Here is a 17,087-nt window from a genome sequence, read left to right as displayed (position 1 = left end):
TTTAAACAGAATATACGGATTTAAAGCAAAACAGGCAGACTCAGAAATAAGCTGGATATTACTAAGAGACATAGCTCACTGCATTGATTCACTTCTTTTTTTACTATCAACCATAGAAAGCTTTATTCCAAGCCTGATCACACTTTGAGTTACAAAACACGTGCCAGAAAGTTAACAGTTAACACGCAAGATCTGCCATATTTCTACTTGCCTCTATTCTCATACTGGATTTCCCACGTTGAGGGATGGAGACTAAACCTCTCCCTTTTGTAACATAATGAATATACCTAATGGTAGGAAATAAAGGTTTTTATTATTTTTAATTCCATTTCACAAATCTTTTACTCTCCCCAAGCCGCCGTTTGTTAGTGCAACAATCCAGCACAGTGCTAGTTGCTGAGGTATACATCGTTACAACCAAAACTGCAATGCTTTCCCTCCCTCCCTCCCTTTTTGTCTTATAATGAAAGCCGTTTAATTCACCATTTCACATTTCTAAACATAATCCTAAAAAGAATGGTTTTGTACTAGTGACAGGCTGTACAAGGCATAAAAAGCCTTATCTTTTATCACCCACACAACTCCTGCTGTACGTTGGTTTGTTTTTTTTCCTAAAATATATTTTGTGCAAAATTAAGTTCTGTGTCGGTCTGTACCATAATTTGGAAAAAACTGTGTATAAAATGTACTTACTTTTTTAAAAACAATCCCAACATCAAACAACAGACAAAGAAGAAACAGATCAGATGCAGCTGAAGTTTGCACATGAGAAACTGAATAGAGTATGTTCTTAAAGCTCCGGTAATACATTCTTTCAAAAACCAGAATGCACTTTGGTCATTATTAAACATTAGTACAGAGGCAAATAAAATACAAAATGCTTGTTTGTGTTGCTTTATATATAAAAATATTTTTATACCACATAAGTTTAAGATACAACACTTCAAATCTTCTAAGATTCTGAAGATTAGCAAACATAGTGCAATACCCAGACTCTCGCCAACTAACTACTTGTCATTTTTCAACATGAAGCCACTATTTTAGAAACATAAAATGGAACAATACTCATGCCTGGTGGTATTAGTCATCCCAGAATAATTTGTAGATGGAAAGTTTGTTCCAAATAAATTCTACACAGGTGAATATCTAGTTTTGTCACACTGTAGAACCATGAGTCAATATGACTGGTATATGTGAGAGGGAGGAGGGATAGAAAGCATAGGGAGAGATGGGAAACCAAACGGAGGGGAAACCCCAGCAACGAATGCACTAGGGAATGACACTTGCTGGGGAGTTGCTGGGGAGAAATAGGAAGGAAGGACGCTATTTGAAGACTCAAATCTACTGAATATCAGGCTTCATGAGCTCTGCTGCTCACCAGAGGAACTTGTTTTCTATGTTTAACTGTTCTTAAACTTCAATGTGGTATGAATGGCATATACTATAGTGTACAAGAGGAGAGCACCTATCTGTCTTATGCTCAGTCATCCATAGCATTCCTTTCCCCAGTAAATCTTTCACGTGTTTAAATATTCAACTTCAACATACAATATATACTGCTCCATAGTTCACCATAATATATTCCAATTAATATACATTTATATGTATATATATAAAGTTTCTCATTAAAAGTAACAATAAAAAGTGCACATATTGAGCATGCACAGTCAGAGCTGCGCAGGACAGCCCAGTATTTCAAATAAATACAATATTTAATTTTATCAAAATATCATACAGCATGGTAACCATTTACAATTATTGCTCTAATAAAAGTGTTATCAAAGAGCACTTGTTGACCTGTTATATAATACCTTATTAATATCCCAGGATATTTAAACTGCAGCTTATATGAGTTTAGATCCTGGAATTACTCAAAATATTAAAAATTTCCACTTGCTTCTAATATTAATAGAAAATATTTCTGCTACCTTTCATACTGTATTGCCAGTACGTTTTTTTATATATATCTCATTTTTCTATTGCAACCAAACATCTACTGATGTTATGTTGTCCTCAGAAATTACTGGTGCAAATGAAATATTCTAAGTAATTTTACCACACTGTCAAAAATTGTGACTTCCATATAGCGTTCCTGTAACTAAAAATGTTCAGCATTGGCTTCAGCTTTAACAACAGATATTCTAATTTAGTGTAAGCAGTTTCCAGGATTTCAAGTTCTGAGACACACGGTTTTTGACCCTTTCTAACTCTGACCTTTTCCAAAACTAAACAAATAAGTTTGAAAATAAAATACAAATGTCAACTAAAATGAACATAAAACAGTGAGAGGATGAAATAAATACAAAGATTGCACAAGACAGTCAGATGTAAACACTTCAGTTTTCCAAACGACATCCTTGAAGAGGTTGTAGTATCTGAAATACAGAGTCAGTGGCTGCTTTGAGGCAGTTTTGTCAATCAACGAGCTTTTCTTTAACACTGTGTTATCTCATCTTCTTTATATACTGTCAAGATTTGATCTTCCAGAGCTGGAAAAGTTAGAGCAGTAAATGAGCATTAGTTCTCTTCTTGCCTTTCTGTCTACCAAAACTGAAATACCACTACATTTTTCTTCTTAGTGTATACTGTGATGCATCTACTAAATTTCACATTCATCTACTTCTAATAGGAAAAAAAATGGGTAGACGTAAAAGAACTCAATGGTCAATGAAGGGCTTCGTGCTACAAGCTTGTGGAAACTAACGCACCTCATAAACTGAATCCTGAAATAGTTTCCAGAGTCTGTAGTTCAGAGGGAGCCAGAGAGTAGGACCTAATAAGACATTCCTTCAGCCATGACAAAATGACACTGTTAGATTCGTCATGGTAATACTTTATTTACTGCAATAATTTATTGAAGTGCAGGAGGATAGCTTGCACCTTTCTGCACCCCTTGAGGAGCTACAAAGTCAAAAAGTAAGGAAATCAAGACAGAAATCAGATCTAAGATATAAAGAAAACTTAAATAAGGTCTCATACTTATGTATACAAATGTCTCTGTATTTATGTCTAAGAATTTTTGGTAATTATGTGTCATAAATAAAGTTAGGAAGCCACAAAAATGCAAAAAAAAAAGCTAGAAGGGATGTTTTGGCAAATACAACACTATTATTCTCATACAGCTTAAATTTTATAACCATTTCTCAAACAATAAATCTTCTAATTAAGTTAAGAATTCATCAGCCTAAAATATATGATCCATCTATCACAGAATCCCAAGGGTTGGAAGGGATCTCAAAAGATCATCTAGTCCAACCCCCCCGCAAGAGCAGGGTAACCTAGAGTACATCACACAGGAACTTGTCCAGGCAGGCCTTGAATATCTCCAACATAGGAGACTCCACAACCCTCCTGGGCAACCTGTTCCAGTGCTCTGTCACTCTCACAGTAAAGAAGTTCTTCCTGATGTTCACACGGAACCTCCTATGCTCCACAACATTCTGCACACCATGGTGAAAAAGAGGATTCTTATCAAGTAGTTACCTTTAGATTAAATCCAAGCAAGTCACTGATGACACCAGAAACAGCTGACAGAATGACAACTTGGGTGATATTATAAAGCAGTGGATTCATTGTAAGCCCATATAACCTAAAGGGACTGTCCAGTTCCTAGTAATGCAAAACAATGTCATTGTTAAAAGCAAAAATTACACAACAGGGCTTTTTCACATAGGTATTGAGAGATATTAGACAGTTTAGGAAGTCTTGAAGCCACAGTGGAGTAAAACATTCTCCTATTCTTCTGCATATAACTAACAATGTACAAGAAAATGCCTATCTCAGTAACTGACTACTGACTGATAGTGTCTGAGTAATAAATTCCATTTATTACTGTGTGCATAAAGTCACCCAAACTTTTCTGGCCTAGAAATTTGTCAAATAAAAGAAGAAAAATAAGTTTTAAAATATAAAAATGGATTCTATAAAGTATAACAACTATCACTGCTTTAGTCATTTATATTTTCTAGCTTTAAATCCATCTTCACTCCTCTTCTGCATTACATCCTGGACCTTATAAACCCTTTTTACATAAAGAAGAATTTCAGAGCTTTTCTTTCAAAAGAGATGAAATAATAGTGAACAACATTTTTACCTGGATGTAATGCAGTATAGAACTGCTGCAAATACAAAAGATATAAGAGACATAATTCTGAGAAGAACAGCAGAGAATTTTTTTAAGGAAAAAGATTTTAGATTTTGGATTCATCTTACCTATTGAAGTAAGAAAATAGAATTTTCAACATAATATTGGTTTTTAGTGAAAGGAAAGGTTCAAAACCATTCATTTTTAGTGTGAGGTGTCCCTGCCCATGGCAGGGGGGTTGGAACTAGATGATCTTGAGGTCCTTTCCAATCCTAACTATTCTATGATTCTATGATTCAAACCAAATAAAAAAAAAAAAAAAACAACCAAAAAACAAAACCAAACCATCCATTTAGCTACTGGGCATAAAATGCTCAGTTGCATTGAGCATTAACTACCAAGAATTCATTTACAGCTCCTACTAGGTGGCTTGGAAATCCCATCTCACTTTTGGGCACATCCTCACAGTAATCAAGTGACAGCCTGGGTTAAATAGGCCAAGTCTCCTCTTGGAAAAGCATGTCAGTAAATACATTCCTGGAAAACATGAACGTTTTTTGGAAAACACTGAGAAAAGCATGAAAAAGACTGAAGTGAATCATACCAAGGGTTGATCAGCATCCTGCCACCAACAGCAGCTCTGTCTCATCCTACCTATGTTCTCATCATACAAACGTTTCAATTCATGAGATATCCTGAATCTTTTGTGCTTGGTCCAGGCTATTTGCCCAGTCCATCTCAGCTACTAGCTGGCTATAATGAGTTTAAGCTTCATTTTAAAAACTGCTCCTTGGCTCACAGGAACCAACGGGGTAAATGACCAGGATTCAGTGTGTGGCAGAAAGAGGTAGCAAGGTCTTAAAGCACCACCATATGCAAAAAACCCCAACTGTTTCTCTAAATAGGTGTGAATTGTCTTGATTGCAGAGAAAAGTATATAGAGGCACTGAAAGATGGTTCAGGTTTTCTGTATGATAATTCAGCCATTCCATCTACTGATAGGGATCTCTGCACATGGAATCAGTATCAGTTTTGCTATACTCAAACACAGTGGAAGAGGTGTGCTGACTGAACGAAATTTATCTGAGGAGGAAAATACATTTACCTTTGCCAGTCATTCCTGGGAACAGTTTTACATTACCACTCTATCCTGGACTAAATGAAGAAGTTGATTCCCTGAAGTACCAGTTAAAATACTATTGTTACCTTACTTCTGAAGTCAAGAATAACAAATCACCACCACCTTTACCATAACATCAGCGTGTGTAACAAGATCCAGATACTGAGAGCTGAAGCTCGACAAATCTAATTAAAAGATGGTTTACACAACAGCAATAGTGGTTAAGCACTGACACACAATGCCAAGAGAAGTGAGGAGCCAAGTCAGGAATTTGTTTTTTTGTTGTACTAGGACTGGCTTCCCCTTTGAAAACCCAGTTTAGTCAATTATATGTTATATACTGTCACGCTTAGTGTAAAAACACGTAAGGAATCTAAACGATTTTAGATCTAAGATCTAAACGATTTTATTTGTCTATAAAAGCCAAACATAAATTAAAAAGGGTTTAGAGTTTTAAATTTATCACTTTTTTTTGGCATTCAGGTAACCCTTAACTAAGTTTTGGATTAGGGACATGTTTAGTCTGAAGGAGAATAAGACATTTCTGGAGCAAGAATTAAACTTCCAGACAAGAACAAAACAGCTTGCTTCCCAAATTAGGACAGATGTGTGACTTTGAAAGAAGAACTCAGCAGAGACAATTTAGGATCAAATGTGTCTTCCTGAGAACCTCAACCACTGCTTTGTTAAGCAGCGGAGCTATAAACAAGTTCAAAAAAGCCCTAAGCATGTCTGTGCTCAAGCTCCAGATGGGTGGAGGTCAGATGATTTTTCACCTGCAGAATTCCAGAAATAGGAAGTAATAAAAACATTCATGTTCTCTCACCATGAATACCTTCTACCCACCAAATACTGTTACCGAGCAAACAGGATAATATTGCACATGCAAAAAAGTTTCTATTTATCAGCAAAATTCCATGCTTATTACTCGAAACAGATATCAACATTCAAAACAGACAATGAAACTGCATTTATTTCCCAAGGGCTCATCATCCTGTCCATCCCGAAGTACCTTTCTCACTCTTCTCATATACTGTTGAAGAAAAAAACTTCTTCTATATAACAGTAATTTATAAACTTCAATAGAAACATAACAGACTAGTGTATGAACAAGTAGCATCACTGGGAAAGACCTAGAGAGCAGATTTAAACCAAAGCATACTGTGCTGCCTGTAAAAGTAACACAAGTGACTCATTAAGCAATTTATTCTGCTTCTTAGTTATATAAAATACGGTAATAGTATTTTAATTCTTACCTTTAATAACTTAGTAGCAAGTTTCAAAACATTGTTCACTAGTGTCAGTTCCTCCTTCTTATTAGGCTTTTTCTCCATTTTCAAGTACAAATTTATCTGATTTAAATAAAAAATGAGTACCAGTGATTCAGAATTTAAAGGAATTCATTTGGAAATATTTAAGGCATTTCTCAGCAGCCATATAATAGAACAGCAATCACATTTCTGCAAGCAAGTAAGGTTTTTGCTTCCTTTTTAATATTTCAGAAACAATACTGGCTCAGTGCCATAGGAAACTGCAATGCTTTATGATATAAAAGCTCACATTTGACACTATTATAGCAACAGCTTTAGTAGTTTCATGTGATCTACAAAGTCAGCAAGAAAAAACACCACACATGTAAGGTTTGCATAATTTCTTTTTCCTCCTTTAATAACTGCCTGAGGTTTGTCAACACGTTTCCAGGGTTTTATACTAAGTATACATAACTTACCAGGCTTAAAATCCCCAAAAGTTATTGAAAAGACTGAAATGCTTAAGAGTAATTTCTTTCAAAAAATTATAGTATAATTGAGTACCCCACAAGCACCTTGAGTGCAGAAAAATCAATCTTTCCAGAGCCTTGAGATATTTGGGAAATTATTAAACTCTTCATTGCTGTAGAACAGTATAGTGATCATTTCAACACGTCTGTGATCCAGGCTGTTTTAGGTCACCGTTTCTGAGAATGTTTAGTTAAGAGTACATATTAGCTCTCTTCTGGCTTTCTAGTGATTTTGAAACACTGACTTTCATTCTCAAATGACCTGCCTTTGATATCATAGACCAGGCAAAGGCTAGTTGTTCTTTTCTATTGCATAACAAAAGCAAATCAAAAGAAAAGTATCTTGGACAACATGGTCTAGTGTGAGGTGTCCCTGCCCAAGGCAGGGGGTTGGAACTGGGTGATCTTAAGGTCCTTTCCAACCCTAACTATTCTATGATTCTATGAAAAGCAGTGAGCTTTTTATTTTAGGATAACAACCTTCAACAAAATTTAAAATGAGCAATTCAACAATATGCAGAAGTAGTCCTTTGGATGACAGACAAGGTGCAGAAACAACGTTGCAGAAAGGAAGTGATGCTACATGATGCTACAGACTTAAGGTGTATTGTAAGGTGGCTATTGAAATAAGGGCCACAGCCATCTAAACAAAATGACTGAATACTATCAGATCTCCCTAAGAAGGTCATTGTAAGTTTCTTATAAACAGTAAAAATTAAGAACTATGCCTAACATATTCCAAAGCACATTAAGCTTTAAAATTTCATTTTAAATTATGCTTTTATAGGCAAAAAGATTCCAATCTTTAAATACAAAATTACTGATTTTGACTATTCAAGCATTTATAAACATGAATAAATTAAGAAAAAAGGCTCTATTTAGCAACTCTGAAAAAAAGGTAGTTAATAAACCCATGGAAGGTTAAAATCTCTTTTAACAATTACTATGATTTCATTAATTTATGGGAAAAAAGCAGCATTCAACGACAAACTTTGATTCAGGAGGGGAGTTAGACTGTGTTTGACTGCGACCTACCATAACTATTCTGGACTCGAAGCTGGCAAGACACAGCTTCAATCAGACCACATGTTGTATTTTACTCAACAAAGAGACTATGAGGCACTTAATTTAAAAGATCAATTTAAAACACTTTCAGAAGAACTTGAAAAATTACGGGCATACAGCATACAGTCAGAAAGTCCTCTGATGTAAAACGACTGATCTGTTAGTTTCCCATCATGACACCTCATCATGAAATTTATAGGTTGAATATAAAGCACATAAAAGTGGCTGGAACTCTGCTGACAGAAAGTAGAATTTGCAGTTTCATCTTATCTGTGAGACCTCTAAGTTGAATGTGAGAGTTGAGGCTTGTTTGTCCTTTTGCTTTGTTGGTTTTGGGTTTTTTTTCCTAGTTTGCTTTTTTGTTTCGAATCTTCATTCTCTTCTCTGTAAGCCTAATAACATTAATGTGTGATTTTCCAGGACAGCAGTTTAGATGTGCTTTTTCAGATCAGACTTTTTGTGAGTGTTAGTCAACTGTTTGGACTAGATGTCTCATGAAAGGCTGAAATGTCAGAATTTCACAAGTCTGTTCCAAGAACACTGTAAATATGCTGTGGCATGCAGCTAACTATGTGAAATCAGTCCAAAATGAGTTCTACCCAGGGTGACACGTATCCTTTTTATTTTCAGAGAAACAATTGTGAGTTCTGTTTTGCTTTTCATTTCATAAAGCTCTTGGGCATTTTTAAGGGAAATTACTTTTAACAGGATAAGCTGGATTCATTAGAGAGCTACGTGTCTGATGACATAGCACTTTCTGAATTGATTTTTAAGTTCTGAGTACATACAGAGAGTGCTTCTTTCAATGTCCATGCTGGCTTAAAACCCTCAAACACTCTCATGAAGAGCACAGTATAAAAGCCTAAGAAAGCAAAACAAAGGCCTGACATTCTCTACCTCTCTCTCACCTTCCTCTCTACATTTTTTCCCAATCCTTACCCCAAACATTTCCCTCCATTTTCATCCCAAAAACAGAGGACAAATTTCAGTGGGACATTAGGCTATTCATCTCCTAAGGATCAGCAGAATAATGCAAAGCTTTCCGGGCTCAGGAACTCTGTGAGGTTTCACGGTGGTGCAAACCACAGTATTCATGACAAGGTAAAATAGGTAGACTGCCTTCTCAGTGTTCAGCCTCATCAGCTTTAGTAAAGACAGGATGAATTCTCATTGAGCACAACATGTAAGCAGTCATTTATACCACCTGTCATAAGCTTCACATCCTGTGATGTGACACAGTTTGGAAGATTTTATTCTCCAACTTGAATATGTTTCCTGTAGGAAACCTTTGAAGATTTGAACTGCTCATTTGTCTTGTCCTGAATGCTGTGTTTTGCACCACTGTGAAACCTCTCTGAGCAGAAAGAGATTGCTTCTTATCTAACACTAATGCAACATGCCTAGCTCAGAAAGCTAGCAGCAGTGCCAGGCAGAGCAGAGGGAGAAGTTTGCAGAACAAATGCTGACTAGAACGTTCCCAAGAAGAAAAGCATGCATACCCAAAGCCAAGCTGGGCAGATGACTGAAAGTCAAAGTTTCCAAGGAGTCTAGAGGAGACTGTATGTAACCCACACAACCTAGCATTCAAAATTATTGGACTAGAAGTAGTGACCCACTTTATAGAGGGTAACTTGGTTTTCAAGTTCTTTACTCTCCCATCCAGCACTTTGAGTGAAAATGCATGCCTGAGACCTACCAGATGAATTACTTATTTAGATATAATAATATAGGTCTATACAAATTCTCACCTGCTCAGTAAGTAATATTGAGGTATTGCTGTACTTTTTACTGGTTTCAGATCCAAGAGTAACAAATCTTAAGAGAAAGAGAGTTAGTGAAATGCACCAAATTACAAGTTCCCAATTGTAGTGACAATCAAGGAAGATCTCATGCATGTGAAGCAGCTGAAACCAAAAGAAAAAAAAATTAATTGGCAATAATAGTTACATTACAATGTAAGAAAATCACACAGATCCTCAACTCCAAGAAAAATTTCCCAAGAATAAGTATATGGATTGGGTTAGGCATAGAAGATTTTTGAATCATAATCTAAAATCAGCACTGTGTCAAAGGTGTGAGGTTTGAGAACAGATTTGCTCTGAAAGGCTCAATCAGATCTTTTTTTTCAGATCTCTAAAGCAATAGATAAAGAAACACACTCTAAGACAATTTTAACCTCATGCTCAAACTTGCAAAGACGCTATATTTGAAAAAACTCAAAATATACCATCAGATGTACTGAATTATGGAGAAAATTGAATCCAATAGGAGATATTGTTAATTATATTCTTATTAAAATATTTATAGATCGTTACCAGGAAAACATATTAGCATGTACTAGGGATGAAAGTATGAAGAAAATACAAACAGGAGCCAATCAGAAGCTCCCCTGTGCTCTGAAATAGAAGCTCAAAGAAAAATCTTAAGCTGTAAAAATCATCTCTGAGCACAGCTTTGCTTACTAAAAGATATTCCACTAGAGGGCAGGCTAATATAGCCAACAACCGGCTGTCTCACAAAAATCATCACCCAAGGTCAATCTCAGCTGCCTTTGCAAAAGTGACTTTTGATGCTAAATGTTAGAAAAAACACACCCTGGGTTCCAAAATCCACGATGGAAAATGAAAGAGGACACAGAATTACAAAATAATATCATCATGTCAGGAACTATGCTATCAGTAAGTTTCACTAGGTCTTACAGAATAATACTGTAACGTAGATAAAATGCACAATACAAAATGGAGCTTAATCTTCTGAAAAGCTGTGACAGCTCTTCCTGATTTTTCACTGTGGTCTTCCAACTTAATAGGAATCCCCATGCAAAGCCAGTCAAATATGTTTTTCTAAACTATTTAAGTCGTAGTTGTTACCATACAAGTAAGATTTCCTCACCTGGGCACAACAGATAAACACAACTGAGATAGTCAGTAGGAAGGCAGATGAAACTATCACATCAACTGAGCGTTGAGGTCCTCGACGCTGAAAATAGAAGATTTACATACATGTAAGTGAAAACCTGCCCAGAGTTGATATTTAGCATACCCGGTTAGATTCACACCTTGAACCTCTGTTTCATCATGGTTTGTAATCTGGCAATCTAAATTCAAACATCATATTAGATCCAAATACTATTACTACATTTGAAACCCCTAAAGGCATGTGAGATTAATTCAGATGCAAGCATTTAAAGGTAACTATTATCACTCGTTCAGTCAGCTCCTTCATGATGCAAAGTAACTTTGATGTGACCAGTATTCCCTGCCATTACAATTTTGATACAGCACGGGGGTTTAACCCCAAGTATCAAACCAGGACTAACAAAAGATTTTTGGACACCAGATCACAACAGGGTATCAAGATATGATCTCACATGGTTGGTATTTTCCATTACTTGCCTCTTTTTGACACAAAAAAAAATACAGCTGTAAATCACTGTCCCATTGTGGTAGATGCAATAATATAATTCTCTCCCCCAGAACAGGAAGGAAAAGTGGGGAACAAATACACTTGTCTTGAAAAGTGCAACCTCGCTGTTTGCAACCATTTCTCACTTAGTACAATGAAATGTTTCTACTCAATGACCCTTTTTCTCTTTTTTTTTTAATTAAATAATTAAACATCCTGTGCTGCACTGAAACATGTACAAGTTATAACAGATATATTTCTCAACTTTGTACTCCAGACATGCTACTAATTGTATAAACATGAGGAGAATGGGAGGTGTACATAGACAAGATATAACCTTGGAATGGGGAGAAAGAGATAGGGAGCCTAATTACTGGAAAGAAATTAAGTGCAAATCACTACTGCAGTTTTGCATGCACTGCTTATGTACTGAGCCAGAGCTCAGTGTGAGACTTGAGATGCGTGTATACCCCAGCTCACATCTTCTATACCCCAACTCACATCTTCACAGGTGGACATATACAGGTAGAGGTAATATGCAAATGTATTTTGGACAAATGCTATGCCAGTATATGCCAGCAGTACCACTGCAAGAAGGCAGCCCAGCTCCTTAGGTGCTTCTCTCCATTCCTTTTCTCATGCTAGCACAAGCATTACAGAGCTGCCCAGTGAACCAAAAGCAACAGATGGAGGGGAAAATTACTGTTCTTGCCTGATTATTTTTGAGTTGATTCAGTTCCCTTTGTACCTGCCTCTGACTGCTCTCTGATTGCTCTTTTCTTAGCCACAGAATTGTACAAATGTTTCCAGTGGCATAAGAAAAGGCGGAATAAATAGATGTGGTTATGAGGAAAGAAGGCAAGACACTCCACAACAATGCTACCATATTCAGTCTTTCAAGCATCAAAATAACATTCTATTGTCCAAGTGCTGTTATCCTCCTTTCTTCCCATTCAGCAACACATTACAGACTAGAAGCGAAAAGATACAAGTCTCTCAAATGTGAACTTGACAGGGTACATCTTTTTTACAGCCTACCCAACAGATAGTTCCATTACACAAGGGGTGTTGTACATAACCACCTCAATTCCTCTTGAAGTGATGCATCTTTCAAATTTAAGATTGTGCTTTATATTACAAATTTTGCCTGCTAGTAATTCCTGCTTTCCACACTCCCCAGTCTCCATGCCAGAACTCCTTTATGTTTTCATAATCTTTTACCCACTTCTAAAGTGTACTGACAGCAGATCTTTCTAACAACAGTTAAGAAAGGTTAGATAAAAAGCATAGACGCAAATAAGAGAATCACCACCACAGACAAGAGATTGTCGGATTGTTCACTAAAACTAATGGTTCTACAGAAAACAAATAGGAAAAAACCTAGCTTATCAGAGTTGTACTACCTAACACAGACAAAAAATAGAGGACAGGGACACAAAACAACCCAATCCCGAGTTAGATAATACGGACCCTTTCATAAAGACTCATCAAAATGCTCTGGCTTGAAAAGATCATTACTGAGATATAAAGAGATTACTCAAATATGAACTGAACATACAACAGAGGGATCAGAATGTCCTGCAGGTAACACTTGGGCATAATTTCTAGTTTTACCTAGCATGTATACAAAGCACAAATATACACATAAACTGTCTTGCTTCATAAATTCCTTCTGTGCTAATGATGCTAACTGGTGAGGCTCTTACACAAAGGCATTGTCTGTATTGTACTACAAGTGGTCATTTTTACCCAACATATTCACCTGAGAGACTTTTCTGCTAGCATTAGTAAAACAAGACTCCAACTCTGAGCACACTCATCCTATACTCCAAGGTAAAAACTAGGCATTCACTTTCTCACAATCTGGCAGCTTGCAGACACTGCTGACCCAGAGTTACTAAAACAAAGTGTACAAGTGTCCTCAGTTCAGGAGAATAAGGCACATGTACATCAATGGGGGTAAGTACGCAGGAGAAAAATTCAGATTATAATAACAACCTTCCATCAACAGCATAAGAGATATTCCATATTAAAGTGGTAGCAAAAATACTCATTATTTTACCTTTAGATAGGACCTGAGAGAAAGCCACATTTTTATATTCTGTACTTTCTTCAAGCGGAAGTGAGGAACCTCTGATTTTCTTGCCCTCCTGGCAGACGTTAGATGACCAAAAAGCTTGGCAAAAAGTAGCCTCTGCAGAGAAGTAAGATTGATTTTCAAGGGCAATGGAAAGAAAATAGTAAGTAAAAGTAATGCACAGTGTATCAGTGCACACTAAAATATGTTAATATAGTGCAGAAATAAAAGTCGCGTGTTACTAAAAAGAGGAGATACGCTAAAAAGTTTTAAAAGTCTTCATATCTTAATGATAGAATTTAACTACATTTTGAGTTCCTGTCTTCAAATTTCAGATAACAGATCTGCTTTGTTCTTAAATGGGGAGAAAATCAAACTTGCAAATCATTTGCATTAGAGAGTGCCTGTATCACAGAAGTTGCTTCCAAAAGAAATTATTATTAGAATCAGGTTCATTCTATTCTACTGTATTAGGTCACATATTTTGGCTATAATTTGAGAGAAGAAAGTCTTTCTTTTGCAGACCATACACTCTGCAGCTAGTAAATGATATTGATACTTTCTGAAATGTTTACATTGAAATAAGCAGCAATAAATTAACAGCTGTATTACTCCAGATAGCAGCTTTCAGGGTCTCCAGCCATGTGACTGATCTACCATCAAAGCAGGGCTCTTGGCTAGCTTTTGGACTGGATTGTTTTGAATTAAACTGAAAGTTTTGAAAAAACACTGGCAGAACAAACTGGAAGTTGATAGACTTCTTTTATTGAAACTCCTTCTCCTTAGGCAAAACTGAGGCAGGAGAGGCATGACTAAAGAGGTGGAGTGACCCAGACATCTGAAATAAAGAAGTTTTCCCTCAGAAATGCTCGCCAGGACAAATGTTTAGCTACAGAGATTCTGCAGAGACTACAGTCCATTGCAGTAACTTAGTTATCTCCTAAACTGTAAATCCACTGAAGTATTTGTCACCATTGATCTATGTATCATAATGTCTGAAGAAAAGTTAATACTCAAAAAGTCAAAAAATCATAAACATTAAACCTTGTTTTGCTTTGAATGACACCTCTTGCTTTGCTGTTCATACCTGTTTGTATGTCCTCTCTGCTACACATAGCAGAAAAAAGAAAATCCACACTAGAGATACACGGACCACAAAACTTATAATAACCATTGAGAGAACCAGAATGTCTCCATTTGATCCAAATGCAGTCATACAAAGTTCTATGGCAGAATGTGTAGCCAGTTGTTCCAAATCTTTAGCTTGGGAAAGTCGAAAGACAAATGGCATTAAACCCAAGATTAAAGATATGACGTTTCCAAAAATCTGATAACCAATTCCTGGTATATAGCTGTTCACCTGAAACCACGAGAAAACAAGGCAGATTTTTAACTTTGGAATTGAGTCAGTAAATGAATTGTTAAGGTTACTGTATTACTATCACAACAAACACTTTATGATCTGATAAGTTATATGAAACCTTAAACCAAGCATCCTCAGAATTTACTATTAAGAAAAAGGAAGTCCTCAAAGAGCACTTAAACCACATGAACCAAATATGACAAATCATTTAAAAACCCAACAACATAACACTGCAGTTAACAGACTCCATTGCATATCCTTGTATTAAAAAATCATTTAATGCTGAATTAGCAAAGTGTGCCAATCAGACTGTGCTGCTTACATCTATGTTGCTCCTATTTGTAATTTTGCTTTTAGGTTGCATGTTTTTAAAGGAATCAAAGAGTACAGACAGGACTGGAGTTCTATTACTCTGGCTATAGCTTTGTAAATTTACTTCTGCTGCGGAGTGCTCCCAAAACTGTATTGTCTCTTAGTTAGATACAGAGATCTGAACAAAGTTTGTGAATACATTGCTTTTAAGTTGGAGATGGTATCAACTTGTCAGAATTAATGACAGTCTTCTTAAGCTATGTTAGGATTTGATGTTCAACTCTACAAAATGCCTACGGTGTCTATATTGGAAAACAGCACAACAGCAATTCAATGAGGTCGGTGCTGGGACTGATCCTGTTCAACATCTCTGTTGGAGACATGGACAGTGGATTGAATGTGCCCTCAGCAAGTTTGCTCATGACACTAAATTGTGTGGTTCAGTTGATAACACCAGAGGGAAAGGATGCTATCCAGAGGGACCTTGACACACTTGAGAGGTGGGCCAATGCCAGCCTCATGAAGTTCAACAAAGCAAAGTGCAAGAAGGTAATTAAGAATATTCACAGCATGTATCACTTTGAAACAATAAAACAGAGATTGCTAGCAAGCATGTAACAATGCAAACACGTTTCATTGTCCCGACACTTAAGATTTGTAGCTCTTTTATCTGTTAGTAACAAGTAAATGAGAGTGATGCAAGCCATGGAACAATAATGTAATAACAGATAGTTGCATAACAAAAAAAACCAAACCCCTCAGCAAAACAACATTATTTCTCGTAGTGCTTTCACTCCTAAATGCAGTATTTCTATAAGGTAAAAAGAATACTCACTCTGTTCATTATCATGCCACTGATTTCAAGCACAGACATATCTGCTTTCTTGCAGTCATTTCCCTCCCATACAATTGCACTTATTTTTTCTAGTCCTGGATTCAAACTGTGGATCCAAGGCAAATGACTCTGGGAAAGACAAGGAATATATTCCATCAGAGATAAAAACCTACTGTCTTGTCAGTATGCCTTTGTCAGAGGTATGCATAAACACTGTTATATAGCATTTACTTCATTTACTTCTACTCTACTATATGTTAATAGTCCTCAAAATCATCCACTTTTCCGAGAAACAGCTGTGAGTACAGAGATCTCTCCTTCATATTTCATTTTCTCATAGTGTTGTCATTGTTGAGGCTTCTTTTTTTGCTCAAACATATCAAAGACAGAGATTTGAAAACTTATAACCCAACTTTAATTTTTCCAGGTTTTATGGAATATTTTGTTTTTCTATTATTTTGCACCCCTAACATTCTGAAAAGCGCTCTTCTCAGGTTGAGCCTAAGGCCAACCGTTATTTTTTTTAATTTGGGTTTAATGATATTTGTGTAATTCACAATCCCCTTTTTAAGCATGAAAGCCCCCCTATGTTAAACATATCTGCAAGACTCAGAGATTGTGATAGGAGTCAAATCAATACACGCTGCTTCAAGAGCCAAGCAGTTCCAGCCTAATCTCCTGAATGCACTCATGACTGAGGTGTTTTTACTCCAGAGAATCAAGTGAGAACTGAAGGATCTGAAAAAATGCTGAGGCAACAAGTTCTGCTGCAGCCATTTCCTGATTTCCCTCAGCCCTGTCTCACTTCTTTGCCATTCAGGTCATTAAAATTGCTCCAACTCTGCCTGGTCACCTAGCACTATGTGTATCAAACAACTGGAAGTGGTGGTACTGGGGAGGAGGGGCTGGGGCACGATATTATTTTTTAATTTTAATTTATAATTTCTGAAAAATAAAGCTTTTGTTACCTTATTCATCAGTATTTATGTGAAATCTTTGTATTCTTCTAAGTATTCAATTATCTCCTCTTTTTTTCCATTGGATGA

At 36.4% G+C, this 17,087-nt stretch overlaps 1 protein-coding gene across 2 annotated transcripts in view; it reads right to left on the bottom strand.

The window, feature by feature from the left end:
• Nucleotides 1–17,087, bottom strand: part of PHTF2 (putative homeodomain transcription factor 2) — a 69,795-nt gene continuing 52,708 nt past the window's right edge. For both annotated transcript variants that reach the window (XM_034063005.1, XM_005148387.3), the window contains exons 11-18: nucleotides 16,042–16,170; nucleotides 14,619–14,891; nucleotides 13,517–13,648; nucleotides 10,942–11,028; nucleotides 9,798–9,953; nucleotides 6,461–6,556; nucleotides 3,484–3,609; nucleotides 1–2,489 (exon numbers count right to left, since the gene is read on the bottom strand). In XM_034063005.1, the coding sequence (XP_033918896.1) occupies nucleotides 2,469–2,489; nucleotides 3,484–3,609; nucleotides 6,461–6,556; nucleotides 9,798–9,953; nucleotides 10,942–11,028; nucleotides 13,517–13,648; nucleotides 14,619–14,891; nucleotides 16,042–16,170 (1,020 nt within the window). In that variant the 3' untranslated portion in view covers nucleotides 1–2,468. The remainder of the gene's footprint in view (nucleotides 2,490–3,483; nucleotides 3,610–6,460; nucleotides 6,557–9,797; nucleotides 9,954–10,941; nucleotides 11,029–13,516; nucleotides 13,649–14,618; nucleotides 14,892–16,041; nucleotides 16,171–17,087) is intronic.

This window comes from Melopsittacus undulatus, chromosome 5 (assembly GCF_012275295.1).
Source record: "Melopsittacus undulatus isolate bMelUnd1 chromosome 5, bMelUnd1.mat.Z, whole genome shotgun sequence".
Classification (NCBI taxonomy): domain Eukaryota; kingdom Metazoa; phylum Chordata; class Aves; order Psittaciformes; family Psittaculidae; genus Melopsittacus; species Melopsittacus undulatus.
Note: the sequence above shows the minus strand (reverse complement) of the source record. Positions and strands in the feature narration are given on the sequence as shown.